Source organism: Clupea harengus, chromosome 20 (genome assembly GCF_900700415.2).
Source record: "Clupea harengus chromosome 20, Ch_v2.0.2, whole genome shotgun sequence".
In the NCBI taxonomy this organism is placed as follows: Eukaryota; Metazoa; Chordata; class Actinopteri; order Clupeiformes; family Clupeidae; genus Clupea; species Clupea harengus.
This window is the reverse complement of record NC_045171.1, coordinates 11,624,458-11,641,957: the sequence shown is the minus strand read 5'-3', so window position 1 is coordinate 11,641,957 and position 17,500 is coordinate 11,624,458. Positions and strand designations below refer to the sequence as shown.

At 49.2% G+C, this 17,500-nt stretch overlaps 1 protein-coding gene across 1 annotated transcript in view; it reads left to right on the top strand.

Annotated features, from left to right (window-relative positions):
- The first annotated feature begins 1,321 nt into the window (after positions 1-1,321).
- The window catches only part of LOC105891250 (protocadherin alpha-C2-like), a 24,288-nt gene continuing 8,109 nt past the window's right edge, over positions 1,322-17,500 (top strand). The window contains 4 exon segments of the mRNA XM_012817415.3: positions 1,322-4,136; positions 4,138-5,217; positions 8,721-8,779; positions 13,676-13,761. Coding sequence (XP_012672869.2) covers positions 2,628-4,136; positions 4,138-5,217; positions 8,721-8,779; positions 13,676-13,761 — 2,734 coding nt within the window. The 5' untranslated portion in view covers positions 1,322-2,627.

Sequence of the window (17,500 nt, the reverse complement as noted above, 5' to 3'; positions counted from 1 at the left end):
CCCTGATTAAACTAGGAGAGAGACGAACAAGAGACAAACGTCCAAAACAGTACACGGAGGAAAAGATGACAACTAACAACCACCACCCCAACCTACTCCTGGAGGAAAAAAAGGTTATGAAAAAGTTAGCCAGTATGTGCCTAATTTAACTTTCTGAAATCATTTCAAATACATGGTATATAGAGAGTTGTTGGCTGTGTGCAAAAGCGATTCAAAACTCTTAAGGCGCAGTCCACAGAGAGGGAGAAAGTAGATACGCAAGCCAAAGTGTTCTGCCTTTTCAACCTCTCCGTGCAAATAGCGGTGAAATGTCGACCACTTTTCCGCTGCAGTGAACCTTTGAATCAGTGCAGAGGACTGGTCTCGATGTCTGCCAGCGCTCGTCGCCGCGGATGCCGCGAGGGGGTGATGTGCGGGGGAGAGTAAAGCGCCCGGTGGCCCGATGACTCACGGCTGCGCGGGGTCCTCTCGGGACAGATAACTAAAGTTTCAATCGGTGAAGAGGGGAAAAGCTTCATGGCTGTATCATTTCAGTGCAGTTGTGTTGTTTTCTTAGTAAAAACATTTCTTAGTAAGTAAATTATTGTTTGGCGTGGTTGTCCTTTTATAGAACCTTATCAACCTAACAGTATGATTTACAACTAATTCCATATTTTAGCCATATTCTTTCGATACGAAAAGGGAGTCATTTTCTGTTACTGTATCAGGCAGACCTCTGGGTCATAACTGAATTGAAACCAATTCAAATTAAATTTTAATTGGGCATACAAGGCCTTGGATTGTTCTAATTACCCGGAGAGGCTGAACTACGAGACATTATTGGAGGACTCAATTACGGCCGGTTTCACCACCTGAGAGCCAGCATGCACAGCTGCCGCCAGCCAGTGCTGCTTCAAGGCAGAGGATGGATGCAGCACCCATACGGAATGACCAGAGGGTGGAGATGGGCGGAGATCTGGACCGCTCGACCCCCATTCTCTGTTGTTTATGGTTACCGATGGGAATATAATTGCATCGGTGGACATTAATAGGCACGTTGGCGTGACTGCTGGGTGTGATATATACTTTCATTGATTAGTTGGGGGGGGGGGGGGGCAGAGCTCAGCTTTTACTGGCCAGTCTGAAGTCTCATTATTTCAGTGGAACGGCTTTGTGCCAAAAACACTAAACTTGCTGTCTTGATGCAAGCATCGTTATCAAGTATGAGTTTGTGGAAAGTCTGTGGAGAGTACTTTTACATTCTTTTAATCGTAATATTTAATTCCTCTCTTAATTGTTTATTTTTTCATACACCTTACTTTAAGGTGATATATATTTATGACATGTATATAATGGCGTTTGCATACATTGTCAAAATATTAAGAGTTACATTTCAATGGTTGGTGGTGTTTTAATTCTTATCGTGTAAACCACATTGAACTCCCCTTCTCGTCTCATGTGCATGCGTGCAAAATCATTTGAGCAATTCCAGGCAGGCAGAACAACATTGCCGAAATTATTTTGACAGTTGTGGCGAAGGGGCAAATCGGGAGCATCTTGTTAGTGACCTGGTTTGCATCGGAGAGCGCTGCCCGAGCTGTTGTTGCTCATAAGATAATGGATAAAAAGGCAATACTGAGCAGTGACGAGGAAAGAATGGGGAAAGGGGGAGAGGGTGGTGACAGAAAACGAGAGCAGTCAGAGCTCCTGTCATCTTAATCTCTGATTATTTGATCTGTCAGTCTTGAAGCAAATGAAAGGCAGGGGAGGAGTGTCCAGCGATACTGTGATGACTGCTGGCTCCAGCGAGTGTCACTGAAAGATCATGGACTGTGTGTTGGGTGCAATAATAAATAAAACGAGACACCCGTTTTCAAACAAAGAGATTTTTCAAGACAAAACCGCACTTGTAGGAGTTGCATATTGGTGTGTATACGATAATGATTTATTAACAAAACAAGTGTATATGATAAAGATTTTAAGAAGTAATGGTTTTTAAGAGCGCGTCCCCTAATGCGATGTATTAAGACCACCGCTACACGTAGACAGCACACAATGAAAAGGGCGGTGGCACTCTGAAGACTACAGCCTTGTCTTCATTCCAATTTTCCTGAGCGTGTCATACGTGTCACCATAAATGAATAAATACAGCCCAATCGATCGAGAAAACCATTCCTGAAACTATATTATATTCCTGTGATGAGTATCAGGTTTCTCTCAGATTGTCGCTGTTTTTTATTCAGAGGTGCTGAAAAGGCAGCCAGCAGTCTATGAGAGGGAGTGCTACTCCCCTCCCCCGCAGCACAGAACAGTGCACGGGAGAAAGAGAGGGAGGGGGAGGAGGACAGGGGAGAGAGCAGGGAGAGAGAGAGAGCGATAGGCAGCACCCGTGTAAGGGAAACAAGAGTCAGCCGCACGAAGGAGAGAAAAATATCAGCAGAAGCTACCCACAAAGGAGAGAATATGGATGTAGTGGGAAAATGTCCGTTTAATGAGGCAGCGGAGAGGAGACATTGGTCATCCTGCACATAGTCGACTGTCAGCGGGCAACTCTCCCCTTTTTTAATGCTGTGGCGGGAGTATTCGCAAGGCAAGCTCAAAAGACGGAAAGCTGTTTATAATCCGTCTGCGGATCTTGCCAGTTTGCGATGGCTGTTGCGGGGCGATGTAGCAACATAAACGAGTATGTGCCTCTTTTTTTTTATTTTGTTATAGTTTTACTAAGTGGCCTTACAAATGCACAAATTAAGTATTCTATTCCAGAGGAGCTGGATTCCGGAGCTTTCGTTGGAGACATCGTTAGGGATTTAGGACTAGAGCTGAGAAAGCTCTCAACACGGAGGATCCGTATCTCCTCCGATAACAGGAGGTATTTTAATATTGATCACAAAAACGGGAAGCTATTCGTTAGCGACAGAATCGACCGTGAGACGCTGTGCGATTACAGCGGCTCCTGCCTTCTCAATCTCGAAGTGGTCGTTGAAAATCCACTCGAGGTGCACAACGTGGAGGTGGAGATTTTGGACGCGAACGACAACTCCCCGCTATTCCCCCGAGACGAGTACCAGCTGGAGATCTCTGAGTCCGCGCCCGCTGGGACCAGGTTTCCCATCGAGGGTGCACAGGACACGGACGATGGCTCCAATTCGGTGCGCCTCTATCGCCTCAGCCCTAACGAGCACCTCGCACTCGAGTCCAACAAGCCCCCGCCTAATGGAAAGCACATCGAACTGATATTAAAAAAGCCTCTGGATCGCGAGCAAACGTCTTCACATCAGCTAATTCTGACAGCCGCGGACGGAGGCACAGCATCGCGCACTGGCACAGCAAAGATTTACGTGCGCGTTTTGGACACAAACGACAACGCGCCGGTGTTCGACAGCTCTGTATACAAAGTAAAACTGAGGGAGAACTCGCCCTTGGGCGCGTTGGTTATAAAACTCAGCGCCACAGATAGGGATGAGGGCACAAATGGAGAGGTTTACTACTCCTTCAGCAGCTACACTCCAGAGAGAGTTCGCCAGATGTTCACCATGGACTCTGACAGTGGGGAGATCAGGGTCAGGAGCAATGTTGACTATGAGGAGACCAATACTTATGAAATGTACATCCAGGCTATGGACAGAGGCGCAGGTGCTGTTGCAGTCCACTGTAAGGTGGTGGTGGAAGTGCTTGACGTGAATGACAACCCCCCAGAGATCTTGCTGTCCTCCCTGTCCAGCCCAGTGAGGGAGGACGCGAGGGCGGACACTGTGGTAGGGCTGATCAGTGTGTCCGACCGCGACTCGGGCCAAAACAAACATGTCACCCTGGACATCATCCCTCCCAACCTCCCCTTCAAGATCAAGCCCTTTCGGACCCATTACACCATAGTCACCTCAGCCTTCCTGGACCGAGAGGCCATTCCGTTCTACAACGTGACCGTGACGGCCAGCGATGGTGGCAGCCCCTCCCTTTCCTCCCAGATGGCCGTGCGTGTGGACGTGGCCGATGTGAATGACAACCCTCCGCGCTTTGAGCAGACCTCTTACACCGTTTATGTCACGGAGAACAATGCCCCCAGTGCTCCGCTGTGTGTCGTGAAGGCCACCGATCCAGACGCGGGCGAGAATGCCCGCATCACCTACACCGTCCTCAACGACAACAACCACGGCATCTTCGGTGGCCTCTTATGTGTCCATCAAACCGGACACCGGTGAGGTTTATGCCTTGCGCTCATTTGACTTTGAGAAGCTGCGCGAGTTTCACTTACAGGTGAAGGCGCAGGACAATGGCGTTCCCCCGCTGAGCCGCGTGGCCATCGTCTATCTCTACGTCATGGACCAGAACGACCACACGCCGTACTTTGTGCACCCGGTGCCGAACGGCACACAACCCGCCGAGATGGTGATGCGAAACGCAGAGGCTGGCGTGCTGGTGACGCGGGTGGCGGCCTGGGACGGAGACGCCGGGCAGAACGCCTGGCTCCTCTACGGCCTGCAGCACCCGGCCGAACTGGACCTGTTCAAGGTGCACGAGCACACGGGCGAGATCCGCACCACCCGCCGCGTCGTGGAGGACAACTCGACCCTCTTCAGCCTGGTCGTGCTGGTGAAGGATCACGGCCTGCCCCCGCGCTCCTCCACCGCCACCGTCAATGTGGCCGTCATGGAGATCCCGCCCAAGGTGACCCCCGACCCCAAGCGCATCATCCGCCCGAACGGCACGCTCCCCTTCACCAACGTCACGATCTACCTGATCGTGGCTCTGAGCGCCACCACCTTCGTCTTCCTGGTGACGGTGGTGGTGCTGGCCATCGTGAAGTGCCATGCATACTGCAGCCAGCCCGGAGCCTGCTCCTGCTCGACCTGCTGTGGATGCAAGAAGTCCCCCAAGGAGGGCGGCGCTGCAGGAGGAGGGGGTGGTGGGGGTGGGTCAGGTGGAGGTGGGGGTGGTGGGGGTGTGGGTGGGGGCGTAGGCGCCGGGGGCAACCAGCAGCCCAACAACAGCGTGGCCTTGCGGCGAGACCTCAACGTGGAGCCTCACTACATAGAGGTGCGGGGCAACGGCTCAATGACCAAGACGTACTGCTACAAGACCTGCCTGACTGCCACGTCGGGCAGCGACACCTTCATGTTCTACAACACGGGCCGGCCCATGAGCGGGACTTGGGGCTCGGGACAGCAAAGCTTCTTCACGGGACAGCACAGCAGTCAGTTCGTGCGGCGGCTCAGCATGCCTGATGCCACCGCCATCCAGGTGTGTGCTCCGCTCCGCCCCGCCCTGCTCCACCCTACCGACCCCGTCCCGCCCTGCACACCTGCACACGTCCCTCTGCTCCATCTCTCCATTGCTGTGTTGTGCTGTGTCAGGCATCCAGTGGTTTTGTTGATCTTTTTCATCTCGTTTTAATTTCTCCCTCACTTGAGGCAAACAGTGTTCGCTGAGAGTATTGTGGTTGGCATTTAGCTTAGGAAAAAAAAAAACCTCTTTGGGCAGCAATTTGTGTTTGTTTGTTTTCCCCAAGTTGCTCTTGTTTGAAATAGCGGATGGGCTTTCGGTGACTGTGGCGCAGATTTTTCTGCTTTTTCTCCCCTTCATGAGTGCATGTATGGGTGTGCTCATGCCTGTGTGTATAGCAGACATTATTACACAGTAAATAAACCTCTAAAGGGATGTGTGTGTGTGTGTGGGTGGGTGGCTGTGTGTTTCAGTGCTGAGCTCTGCCAGTTGTTTGTTTCTGATGATTCTGGGTATCAGAGGTTTATGCCGCTTTCTCCTCCACACTCGTTTACAGCTGTCATCAAATCGCTCTCCATCATTTGTGTATTCGGGGAGAAACAGACTCCCTCTGCCCCCCTCCCTCTCCTCTCCTCTCCTCTCCTCTTCCCATCTCCCTTCTCCTCTCCATTCCTCTCCTCTCCCCATCTCCCTTCTCCTCTCCTCTCCTCTCATCTCCTCCCTATCTCCTCTCCTCTCCTCTCCCCATCTCCCCCCTCCTCTTGCTGCACTGCAGCCTCCACAGGCATCACAGCTGAATCTGTTCTATTTGGAGGCGTCAAAGCTCCAAACAACCGCCAGCTCCCCAGCATTCACACCCTGTCCTCTCGAGACAGCGTCACACTTCCTCAGTGTCTCCGAGGCGACACCGAGGAAACGAGCTCTGGCCTGAGAGCGATCCAAAATTCAGAGCTCATGTGCTCGGGGTTTGCTCTCCTTTCTAAAACGAGGGCTGTGTTGTCACTTAAGGGGGTTGACTCAAGTGGATCTTGCATAATTTAGATCATTGAGTTTCCAAATGGACAGGGACAGATTTTCTTCTTCTTTTTTTTTACCCCAGACTCCACTGTAATTGCGCTCATTCCATGGAAGTGTCTGGTAGGCGTCGGACGATGGCTTGCTGACTGAGGGGCGACTCGCGTATTGAAGTGTACACTCTCTGTATCGCCGTGCTCCTCGCTCTCCAAATCCTCACTAATGGCCATCTGTGGATCATTATGTGCCAGGCTTTTTCCACTAAGAAGACCAGGGAGAGAGATGTAATGTAGCATGTTAGCATGCCACAAGCCAGAACACATACTGGCCCTTAAGCCCATCCAATATGACAGCCCCTGCACAGTTTCCAGTCAGAATCAAGTTGAGTGTGAGGAAATGATTGGTGGTACTCCCTTGCAGCGAGTTAGAGGCTTTTTCTGTATGAGGGGAAAAACAGAACTCTTTCGTCCCTAATTGCTCCCCGCTTCCCTGTCGCTCTCATTAAATGCCAGTCATGTTTGTTCCCACTTGCTGTGTAATTAAGAAGCAGTGGCATGCTTTTCCTTGCTAGCGGCATCTGATTGGGTGGCTGGGTTTTGAACGGGGCCCGGAGAAGAGCTGTGATTGGCTGGCGCAGGGTGCGCGAGTGCTGTATCCAGGCGAGGTGTGTCCACTCGGCACAGGCCTACTTGAGAGAGAGAGAGAAGGGAGAAAGCGAGAGGAGAAAGCGCAAGAGAGAGAGGGAGCAAGAAACCTCTGGCATGAAGAGATCAGACCCTACCAGAGCTCATTATCTCCCTCTCTGCAATCAGTGCACTGAGAGTGACAAATAAGGCTTTTAAGTGACGAGAAAAGAATTAAATCTTTGACACCCCTCCTTTTTCCTTTTCTCTGTTGCTATCTCTGTAACCCACCACTGCTGTGTACCTGTAATCAGTACCGATCACATTGTTTTGGTCTTTGGCATATCTTAGACTATGTCTAGAATGGATGTGATAGATGGTTGCTTCTCTTTCTAAGCTTGTGCATTGATGCACTGTGTGTGGAGATAGAACTGATTTCCCCTTTGCCTCTTTACACTTTATTCATCCCGGAGCAATAGTCTGGTTTTCAACATTATTCAGCATTTTACAGCCTTAAGCGTTTGCATGTGTATGCTCATTATGAACATACACATGCACACACACACACACACACACACACACACACACACACACACACACACACACACACACACACTCACACACACTCACACTCACACTCACACTCACACACACACACACACACACACAAACACACAAACACACACACAAATGGAAGTCTGAGGTCTTGTCTGTCTTCACTTTGAGGTCGGAATCGTCGGCTAATATGATGGACCTGCACCACTGCCGTGTCTTTGAGGTCTACTCTTCACCCGGCAAATGTGATAGAGTGTAATAACGAAAGGGCCGCTTCTCTGTAAATATGATCGAATGTCTGAGTGAGTCACAGAGGGGCTTCAGGTTCGGCTGATTAGAGCCCATATTGGATTTCAGCCTGATGGATGTTTTCAGTGCGGGGAAGCAGGTAGATGGGAGGAGGAGCGTGGGGGTGGGGGTGGGGGTGGGTACAGGGTCGATGCTCCATCTCCAGCATATTTACATCCCTCTGGGAGGAAACGGGGATCGGGTCACCATGGTTACACACACCTGCGTCACACGCTACGTGTTTCTGCTGTTGGTAGACAAATCCAGTTTTGTAACAGTTTTCACAACAACAGATACATATGCATGTACTTTAGACTCTAAAGAGTTTTTTCTTCCTGTAGTCTTTAAAATTCTTCCTACATCCGGATGTTCTTGTAAATGAGTTATTCTTTTGTAGTCTGGTTCTCTAGGTGAAGCTGTCTTCTATTTTCACTGTTTTCTGCAGCACCTGCTTCTGTGTGTGTGTGTGTGTGTGTGTGTGTGTGTGTGTGTGTGTGTGTGTGTGTGTGTGTGTGTAATGCCTCTGTACTCTGATGCACACTGCCCTGGCTGCTTGGGGCTCACATGTCACATGCAATCCACATCCAGGTGGATCAGTCGGTGGGGGATAAATTGATTCCACTTCCTTCTCATCCCCCCAACCACTCTCTGGTGCTCTGACCTTGACTTTGAGAGGGGTCGTGTGTGACTGTGTGTTTGTGTGTGTGTGCGTTTGAGAGAGAGAGTGTAAGCGAGAGAGAGCGAGAGAGAGAGAGGAGGAGACCCTTATCAGTCTGGCTTGAACTACCCTTGTTGACAATGTGTCCAGATGTTTTGACCAGCTTAGCTGTCTGAGGTTGAACAACATACCTTTTCCCTCCACACTCAAAGTCACAGGGGACACATTTCAGCCAGCTGCAATTCACATCTGCACTTTCTCACTCGCCATGACTAATTACCAGTGCAATTGACTTTTTTCCGTCAATGTGGCCTGCTTGAGTACTTCTCTAAATACCTCTTCTTCCATTCTCTCTCCCCCTCCCTTCTTTTCCTCTTCTGCAGCCCAAGCCTCCCAATTCGGACTGGAGATACTCGGCCTCCCTGAGGGCAGGAATGCAAAGGTAAGAAAGACCATTCCACATGCACGCCTCATAAGTAACACCTGTGAGTCCTGATCTGTCAGTCCAACAAACACATCGGCCAGTCAGGTCACCTCTTACGGATGTTGGCCCTGACTCTGTGTGGTCTATTAGGGACAGCAAAGGGGATGGAAATGTACGATACACAAATACCCAGAGAACCCAGAGGGCTTAAGTCAGTTGTTTAGCTCTGGGTTGGCTCGACTCGAGTATTTGTATGTGACCCACGTGAAATTTTGTGTTTACCTTTTAGCGGCACAACTGTACTTGGCATAGTTAGCTGGCATCTACAGAGAAGCCCTACCAGAGGAGGTAGAGAATCCCAGGAGAGAGAGGAGAGAGTGGAGAGAGTGGAAAAGAGGAGGAAAGTGGAAGGCGGAGGCACAGGGGCGGAGGGCACGAAGTGAGCCTCAGACAGTGATTTTACAGGCGAGGGCAGCTGGGCGGAAAAAACGGCCCATTTGGGTCTCGCAGTAACGACGCGGTGGACGTGCGGAGATCAGATTACCTACAAGCCACTAGGCCACAAGCTGCCTGTGGATCGCCCTGACCGGGTCCTCGTAAACAAGGGTCACGGTGATGCACGAGACATCCTCCTAACGAGGCAGGATTGTCATAATGAGCGTGGGCCTCCTGCTACACGGTACTGCCCACTCACCGAGAGCAGTAGAGAGGAATAGAAAGAGCGAGGCCTAGAGCCATAAAGAGAGGGAGAGCGAGAGAGAGAGAGAGAGAGAGGCAGAGAGAGCCATTGCAACCTATTTGTCCCGGGCTGCGGTCTTTCGCCATCTTCAGAAGTGGGTCATCTGCAGTGATATGGACCTGTCCCAGAGCCGGTTGCCATAGTGAGGAAGGAAGGACATTCCGACCTCCAGACCAGAACACATGTTCACACCTCCCCAGTCAGAGATGAGAGCACATCACTCACAAGCATGCATGTGTTCAAGCCATGATTTTTCACAGTGCAATTTCCAGTCTAATCAACATGCTTAGTTGAGAGACATTTTGTATTTTGTCTATGTGTGCATGTATGTGTTTGTGTATATGTGTGTGTGTGTGTGTACTGCTGGTGTAACCTCTTAATGTTATTAGCGTTACACTGATTCCTGCTTAATTACACTGGGGTTTAATGGGAGCTAATGTAGCTGAGCGAATCATTCTAATGTATTAAATCAGTCTCATCATTCGGAGCATGATTACACATGCCCAGAAGGGTGCTTTGATGAGAATATCCATCATATCTTGAGCTCAGACACACTGCTTTATTTGTGTATTTATCCTCTATTGCAGTCCTATCTTATCCTATTTTTTATTTGACAGGATTCCTTAATGTGGAGGGATTTGCCTTGCTTTATTCCCCTGCTACCATTATCCCCAATGGGCTAAAGAGAGTTGTGGTAGAAATTATTCATTGGGATCCATCTGCCCGTGCAGATATACTTCTACGGTTTTGTCAGTCTTACAACTGGGTACATTTTCCATCATCATCACCATTCCCCGACTCACACACACACACACACACTCACACACAAACACACACACACACACACACAAGGCGTGATCAGGAGAACACTCTATTCAGAGAGGAGAGAGGTAGACAGAAAAGGGCAAATAGACTGAAATGTAGTTGGACAGACAGGAAAGCTCCTGGAAGCCGAGGGCTAGAGAGTGAGTGTAGGAGACACAGCGAGAGCTGGGCAGGCGTTGGCTGAGGATCATGTATTTGGTCCAGCGATAGGCATGAATATTTTATCAGCATATCTGCTTTACTCCAGATCAACAGAGCTTTTAAAATGGCCTCCCTCACTGAATCACTGCTTGCCAAATAATAGAAAGACAAAAACATGCTTGTACACCCCCCCTCCCCAGTTTCACCTTTTGCTTCTTTTTGGGAATTTTGCTTTTACTCTTTACACCTTGACCTTCATCTCTCTCATTGTTTCTCTCACATGCAAGCATAGCCTGCATATGTAGACAACACATAAGAGAAATGTAAGAGAAATATCCTTTAGCATCCTCCAAAAAAACATAGCATATATAACATAGCATATATAACATACATTATAAATACCAAATCTGTGGACAAAGACTGTGTTGAGAAGATGAGAGATGGCGTTGTTATGGAGAGGACGTTAGCAGCAGGGGAGGGCTGAGGGGCTGAGAGCTCTGTAGCATCAGTAATTGCCTGACCTTGGGACCATGGACGTGTATTATCAGAGGGAGAAGGAGAGAGGGGCTATGTATCAGGGGGCTTGACAGCTAAAATGGTGGCCACCGATCCTCCCTCCTCCCCCATCCCCCTCTCTCTCTCTCTCTCTCATTCTACACCCAATCTCCATTTTACAGTCATCCTCGTTTTCTGTTCTGCTGATTGTACCTACCCACTCACAACTGTAACCTTTCATGCCATGATTCGCTCACGTATCAGCTGCAGGGATCAGGGTTTCAGTAGTCCATCGCAGTTTCTCCAAAAATGAAAGAGTCACACGAAGACTGTTAAATGTAATCTTGACATTTTTGATGCAATGCAGATTTTTCTTTGTTTACTCGTCATTGAAAAACACTTGTAATAATAAGGGATGGAATATTCCACTCTTTTCCAAAGCAGCTGACTTAGCTGTCAGACAACCAGCTGCCATTTTACTTCCCTTCGAACAACAGACACCTCAGATGAACATCATTCTCAGACAAGGCAGCAGCACCCCCCCCCCCTCCACACACACACCCCCCCCCCCCCCCCCCCACCCCCTAGAAAAACACACACACACACACACACACACACACACAAACACTTGACACTCCAACAGCACACCCTCAGGCAAAGAAGTCGATCACAGATGGACACGGGTTTTTGAAGAATGTCACACATTGTCACCTCACCTCGAGGACTCTGCATGTTGTGTGTGTATGTGTGTGTGTGTGTGTGTGTGTGTGTGTGTGTGTGTGTGTGTGTCTGTTGTTTTTTAATCCATTCCTTTATTTATTTTTATTTTCCGTGTTTGGCTGCTGCAACCCGAGGTTAAGCTGTGACTCAGATGCTGCTCTGGAGGTTGGCTCGGTCCTTAGATAACATCATGGCATCCTGTTTGTGCGGCACCCTGTCAGCGCCCCCCGCCCTCACACCCCCCACCCCCACAGCCCTCACCCACCGCTCATCAGATGCCCCTAAAATGGCTTCTTCAAAAGGGAATTTAATTTTGCATCCTCATACATCCTGTACTGCTAAATAGATGGACAACAATAAAGACAGGGCTCCCAAGAATGAGAGAAAGTCAGAGTGAAAGAGAAATGGGATGAATAGAAAAGAGAACAGAGACATAGGAGAGAGAGAAAAAAAAGGAGTGCAGCTGCTCCAAGACAAGCTGGTCTTATTTGCTGAAAGAGCAGTGGCGGCTGGCCTGGCGGTAGCCTGTGGCGATGGGGTAGTGAGTTGCCTCAACTGATCCGACCTCCATGGCCCTCTGCATGGCCGTCTCTCCGACCGAAGACTCTGAACTGGGTGCAAGGAGGGTGGAGAGCAGAAAGGCTGGGTGGGGTGGAGAAAAGGAGAGATTAAACTGGTGTAGAAGAGCAGGATGGAGCTGGGATTTGGCACATTCACAACCCCAGATATGCCACCATCTGTGTAAACTTACATTTTTTTTACCCCCCTTTTAAAAGTGTTTTTAGCAAAGATTGACCCTAACTGCTACCCTTCTTTCAAAGCATGCATAAAGCCTAGTCAATGACACTCTGTAAGAGTCTAATCCCACTTGAACATCACTGTCTGCCCCCCAAATCCACCACCCCTACACATCCCAACCACGGCACTGCGGTGTCAAACTCAGCCGGCAGATATGATCGCATGCGTGTCCTCGCTAAAGTGATACCAAACCTCAACAGGCCACATCTAATTAAACTCCGTTATCACTGTCACAGCTTAGGAGTCGAGGAAGGATCCTCCTCCTCACAGCTGAGTTTCAAACAGGGAGCATACAGGGATGAAAGAAGCAACTAACCCTCGGCCCATCAGAGTAGCATAACTGTTAGCACCGCAGTCCACCTGTATATATCATATACTCTATAGGAGGTGTTTATTGTATTGACATGAGATGTATGTTTGTTTTGAGGTTTTGGAGGCTTGTTTAGACACACAGTGGCTGTGTTGGCCATGCCATTAAATGGAAAGGAGCCAAGTGGCTTTTTTTAATGTGATGAAAGTTGCTGGAAATCCCCCCCAGGGGTGTAAAAATATTAAGAGCAGCGCAGCGTAAACCCTAATCTAGCGAGTGGTGCATGAGTGTGCCGGGTCACCGTGTGTAATCCCTAATCCAGGAGCATATTGCGAGAATTGCGAGACTGTAAATCATGCAACACACACTCACTCTCCCTCTCACACACACACACACACACACACACACACACACATACTCACATATGCCAGTAGAACCTCCTTTTGCATTACTTTCCAGTGGGGGTTTAATTTCAGTAATGCTTTGCAGGACGGGCAGCGTGTTAAAGGAAGGGGATTGAGCACAGAGGCTTAAAACAGCAATATGGGCCTCACAGGACTGCCATTAACACATGGTGGATCTAAAGCATGCTTATCTCAACACGGGTTCATAGCCCAACACCACACTGAGGGACAGCACTAGCTCCGCAAACCATATCAATCATCTAATGGCCCTTTGCAGCAGCTGCTGTGTTGCAAAAGTATATGGATCATTAAAGTCAAAGCAAACTATCACACGAACGTTTTCATTGTCAGATTTTTTTTTCTTATAAAATACTCACAGTAGATTAACAATGGCTGGCGTAGAGGTCATTGTGAATAATGATTTATTGATTATGGAGTGAGATTGTAATGTGTTTGTGTGTTTGTTTGTGTGTTTCCTGCAGCTCGGTGCATATGGAGGAGTCCTCGGTGATGCAGGGAGCCCAGGGGGTCCTGGTCCAGAACTGGCCGACCGTGTCCAGCGCTGCCGGTAAGGAATGCCCAGCTGAGCCCGATTTAGCCAGAACCAGCCAACCACAGCAGAGCAGGACACATTCAGCCCCAGCCAAGCTCCGGTTCATTTAGTTGGGCCAGACTGAGCTCAAATGATCTCTGTTGACTCTGGTCCTGCCCTGGGTGAACTGCACTTTTAAGCGTTAGCGGTTTTTTACATTTATCCACCGGGACTTGGGTTGTCACATCTTTATATAATCACAGAGTTCTCAACATCCCCTGACAACTTCCCATGTCTCTCTCTCTCTCTCTCTCTTTCTCTCTCTCTTTCTTTCTCTCTCTCTCTATCTCTCTCTCTCTCTCTCTTTCTCGCTCTCTTTCTCTTTCTTTCTCTAACTGCCTCTCTTTTTCCTCCATGTGAGCTTTTGCTCCTTCTTTCTCTGTCTTTCTCTTCTGAGCACGCTCACTTTCTTCCGCTTCAGTTCCCCACAGGGGTTCCTGTCAAGTGGCCTCTTAGTGTTCAGCTCTCTGGACTGGAGCTCCACTCGGGTCAGAGTGCGTAGCCATGACCTAAATGGTTCCTCTCCAGGACTGCGTGTGGGGAGCTGGTGGAGGAACCTGTCCATGGCTTTACAGCGACAACCACCCCTGAATGCAATGCATGCTACGTCCTTAAGACCAGCATCCTGCATTCTGAGTTTCTCCCAGATAAAGCAAAAACGAAAGCTGATGTTCAGACACAATGAAGAGGCCCTCAGACAGACACACTGTGGCCAGACAGACAGACGTGCAGCTACAGATAATGGACAGACTGTGCAGCGCACCGGGATACATAGAGATGAATGACCAGATAAAGACAACACTAGCACTAGCAAAAACACTACAAAATCATAGGGACCGAATAGACTTAATGCACCGCCTGGGCCATTTCTTTGCTGTAAAGCATTACCAACCCTCTTGTACAGTTCTGACTTGATCGCGATAACGTTTCCACAAGCAGGACCAATTTCCTTGGGTCTGACCTACTCAAACGTGGATCATTCTTATCGTCTGAGGCAGGAAATGATGCGGTAGTAGCCACAGGAAGCCATTGCCTATCAGAGCGAACAAAAAACGAGGAAACACTGCAAGAGAAGGCTTAAGTACAAAGATGACCCGATAGAGACATGCCTGTTTACCAGGTTTGATGTAACTGTGAGTGTTTGAGTGTTGTGGCTGCTTAGACACACACACACACACACACACACACACACACACACACACACACACACACACACACACACACACACACACACACACACTCTAACTGCATCCAAATTAGATTCTCTCTATCTCCGTTCTGCATTTTCTACTCTCTCTCTCTGTCTTTCTCACTCCCTGTGGAAGCCACAGTATCCCACAGAGAACAGTAGCTGCTATCTGCTGCTCCATGGACGCAGGGCAGGTTATTAATTACAGTGGCAGAGGCAGCCAGAGAGCAGATAATCGGATACCGTGGCCAGCCAGTGGCAGCCTGGCACTTTGGCTTCAACCTGCAATTTGTCCAATCACAGAGAGGGTTGCTCGAAGCAATGCAGGGGCTATTGTCAACGGAAAATGTAAAGGAAAATATGAGGAAGGTTCTCTTGTCATCTTGAGAAAAAGTCTCCACACAGCAACAAAGGTGTGCATCCACACACGTTGTATATAGGAGGCTGGGATTCATAGGATGGCAGACAGATGTTGGGCAGCATGAGATGAGAGCATGCTGCTGCACTGGTTCATACTCCTGGCCAGCACCGTAAACTCACGCAGCCGGCTGGCTTTGAGACCATTTCCTGCTCTGCCTGTCATGGGCTCGCTGATTTGGCTGATCAGTGTCTTCCTAACGAGCTAATTAGCAGACATGATTGTCTGTGTGTCAAGGTCAGTTCCTTTTGGAGTCTGTGAAGTTGCGAGAGAAGAAGCATTAATGGGAAAGTAAATGACCGTTCTCATACTGAGAATAAAGTGAGAGAGAACGGAGGTGAAAAATGGCAGCCTGATAGCCAGAACTCAGAGAAAGCTGTGAAAAGATCAGAATAGAGACGAAGTGAGAGACAAAAAGGTGTCTTAGAGGAGAGGAAAAACATAAGGCTGGCTGAGAGAGGGAACGGTGGGAGGTGGTTGCAAAACAATAAAGAAAGAGAGAGAGAGAGAGAGAGTGCATGAGTGATAGAGAGGGAGGGCTGGCAGGAGAGTAGGGGATGGGTGAGGCTGCGCAATTACTGGGGTGATGAAAGTGCGATTTGTTCTAATTAAGTCTGTGTTGATGAGCGCGGCAGCAGCGCGAGTCTGCGTCTGCTCTGGGCTTCTGCGAGAGAGGGCCGTGTTCTGCTGTTATGACTTCTCTCTCTTCAGCTGGAGACAAATAACCAGCATCTCTCTCATCATCCCCCTTCCCCTCTCTCTCTCTCCCTCCCTCCCTCCCTCTTTGATGTTGCCATCGATTACCTGCCAGGGTTGATGAGTTCCAGCATGGGTCCTCTGGGTCTCAGGCAGAGGAGAGGAGGACGTGAGGGAGGATTATGGGTACTTCAGCTGTCTGTTAGCCCCAGAGCCATTTTGTCACCGGGCGACTGAGCGAGCCGGTCAGCCAGTGGATCAGGTGGTCAGTTGTGTGGCCCGTTGGCCGATTAGTCTTTAGAGGGTCAGTAGTGTAGATTTGGAGGGTTTTGTGTAGAGTAGGATAGGTGGGAAAAGAGCCATTAAAGGGCTTTTAGCTGTCTCTGCCAAAGGCTTTAAATGCGTCTTATTTTGGGTGTGTAATTATGGGCTAGTGATGCCAGTGCCAACACCCCACTGTGTGTGTGTGAGTGTTACTGTGTGTGTGTGTGTGTGTGTGTGTGTGTGTGTGTGTGTGTGTGTGTGTGTGTGTGTGTGTGTGTGTGTGTGTGTGTGTGTGTGTGTGTGTGTGTGTGTGTGTGTGTGTGTGTACTACTCAACAGCTCCTGGTGTGACAGATGGAACTCAGCCTACGCCCAGATTAATGGAATCACATTAATGAAATCAGGATACTGCGTCCTCTCTCTCTCTCTCTTTCTCTCTCTCTTTCTCTCTACCTTTGCCTCTCCCTCCACCCTATATCCTTTCATCACTGATGTTCTCCTGTCTCCTTGTTTTTGTTGGACTACCGTCTGTATTCTGGTCTTTTAGCAGTCATCATTTCCCTAAGAGGATAAAAATAGGTGTGGCAGAAAGGAGAACATGGTGTGATGGAGGGATGGAATAGACAAGAAAAGAAGGACTGCAAAACTGAGTGTGTAACAGCAAGGACGAAAAAGAGAGTGACAGAGGCACAGAGTGAAAATGAAAGAGGGAAAGAGAGAGTGTGAGGAAGAGAGGGGTGGGTGAGGGGGGCCTGCTGCTGTTGCTAGGGGAGGATGGTGTTTTACTGAGAGAGAGAGAGAATGAGAGAGCTAGAGAGAGAGCTCCCAGCATTATTCTCCATCAGTGCCGCTGCCACGGCTACAGAGACGAACCGCCTCACTGGAGGAGGCAGTTGCCACGGCAACCATTCATACCCCGAACAGAGTGTGGAGAGCAAGGAGGGAGAGGCCAAGAGAGAGAGACAGACAGAGAGAGAAAGAGAGGAAGGATTGAGGTGGACAACAGCAACAGACAGACAGGATGGCAAAATGGAGAGGGGGAGAGAGAGAGCATTACAGCAGCAGCAGATGCCTGAAAATCCAGGCCTGGCTTGGGCTTTCAAATGCACTTTAAATTCACAGTCCAGTGCAACAGAACGCTTAAGAAAA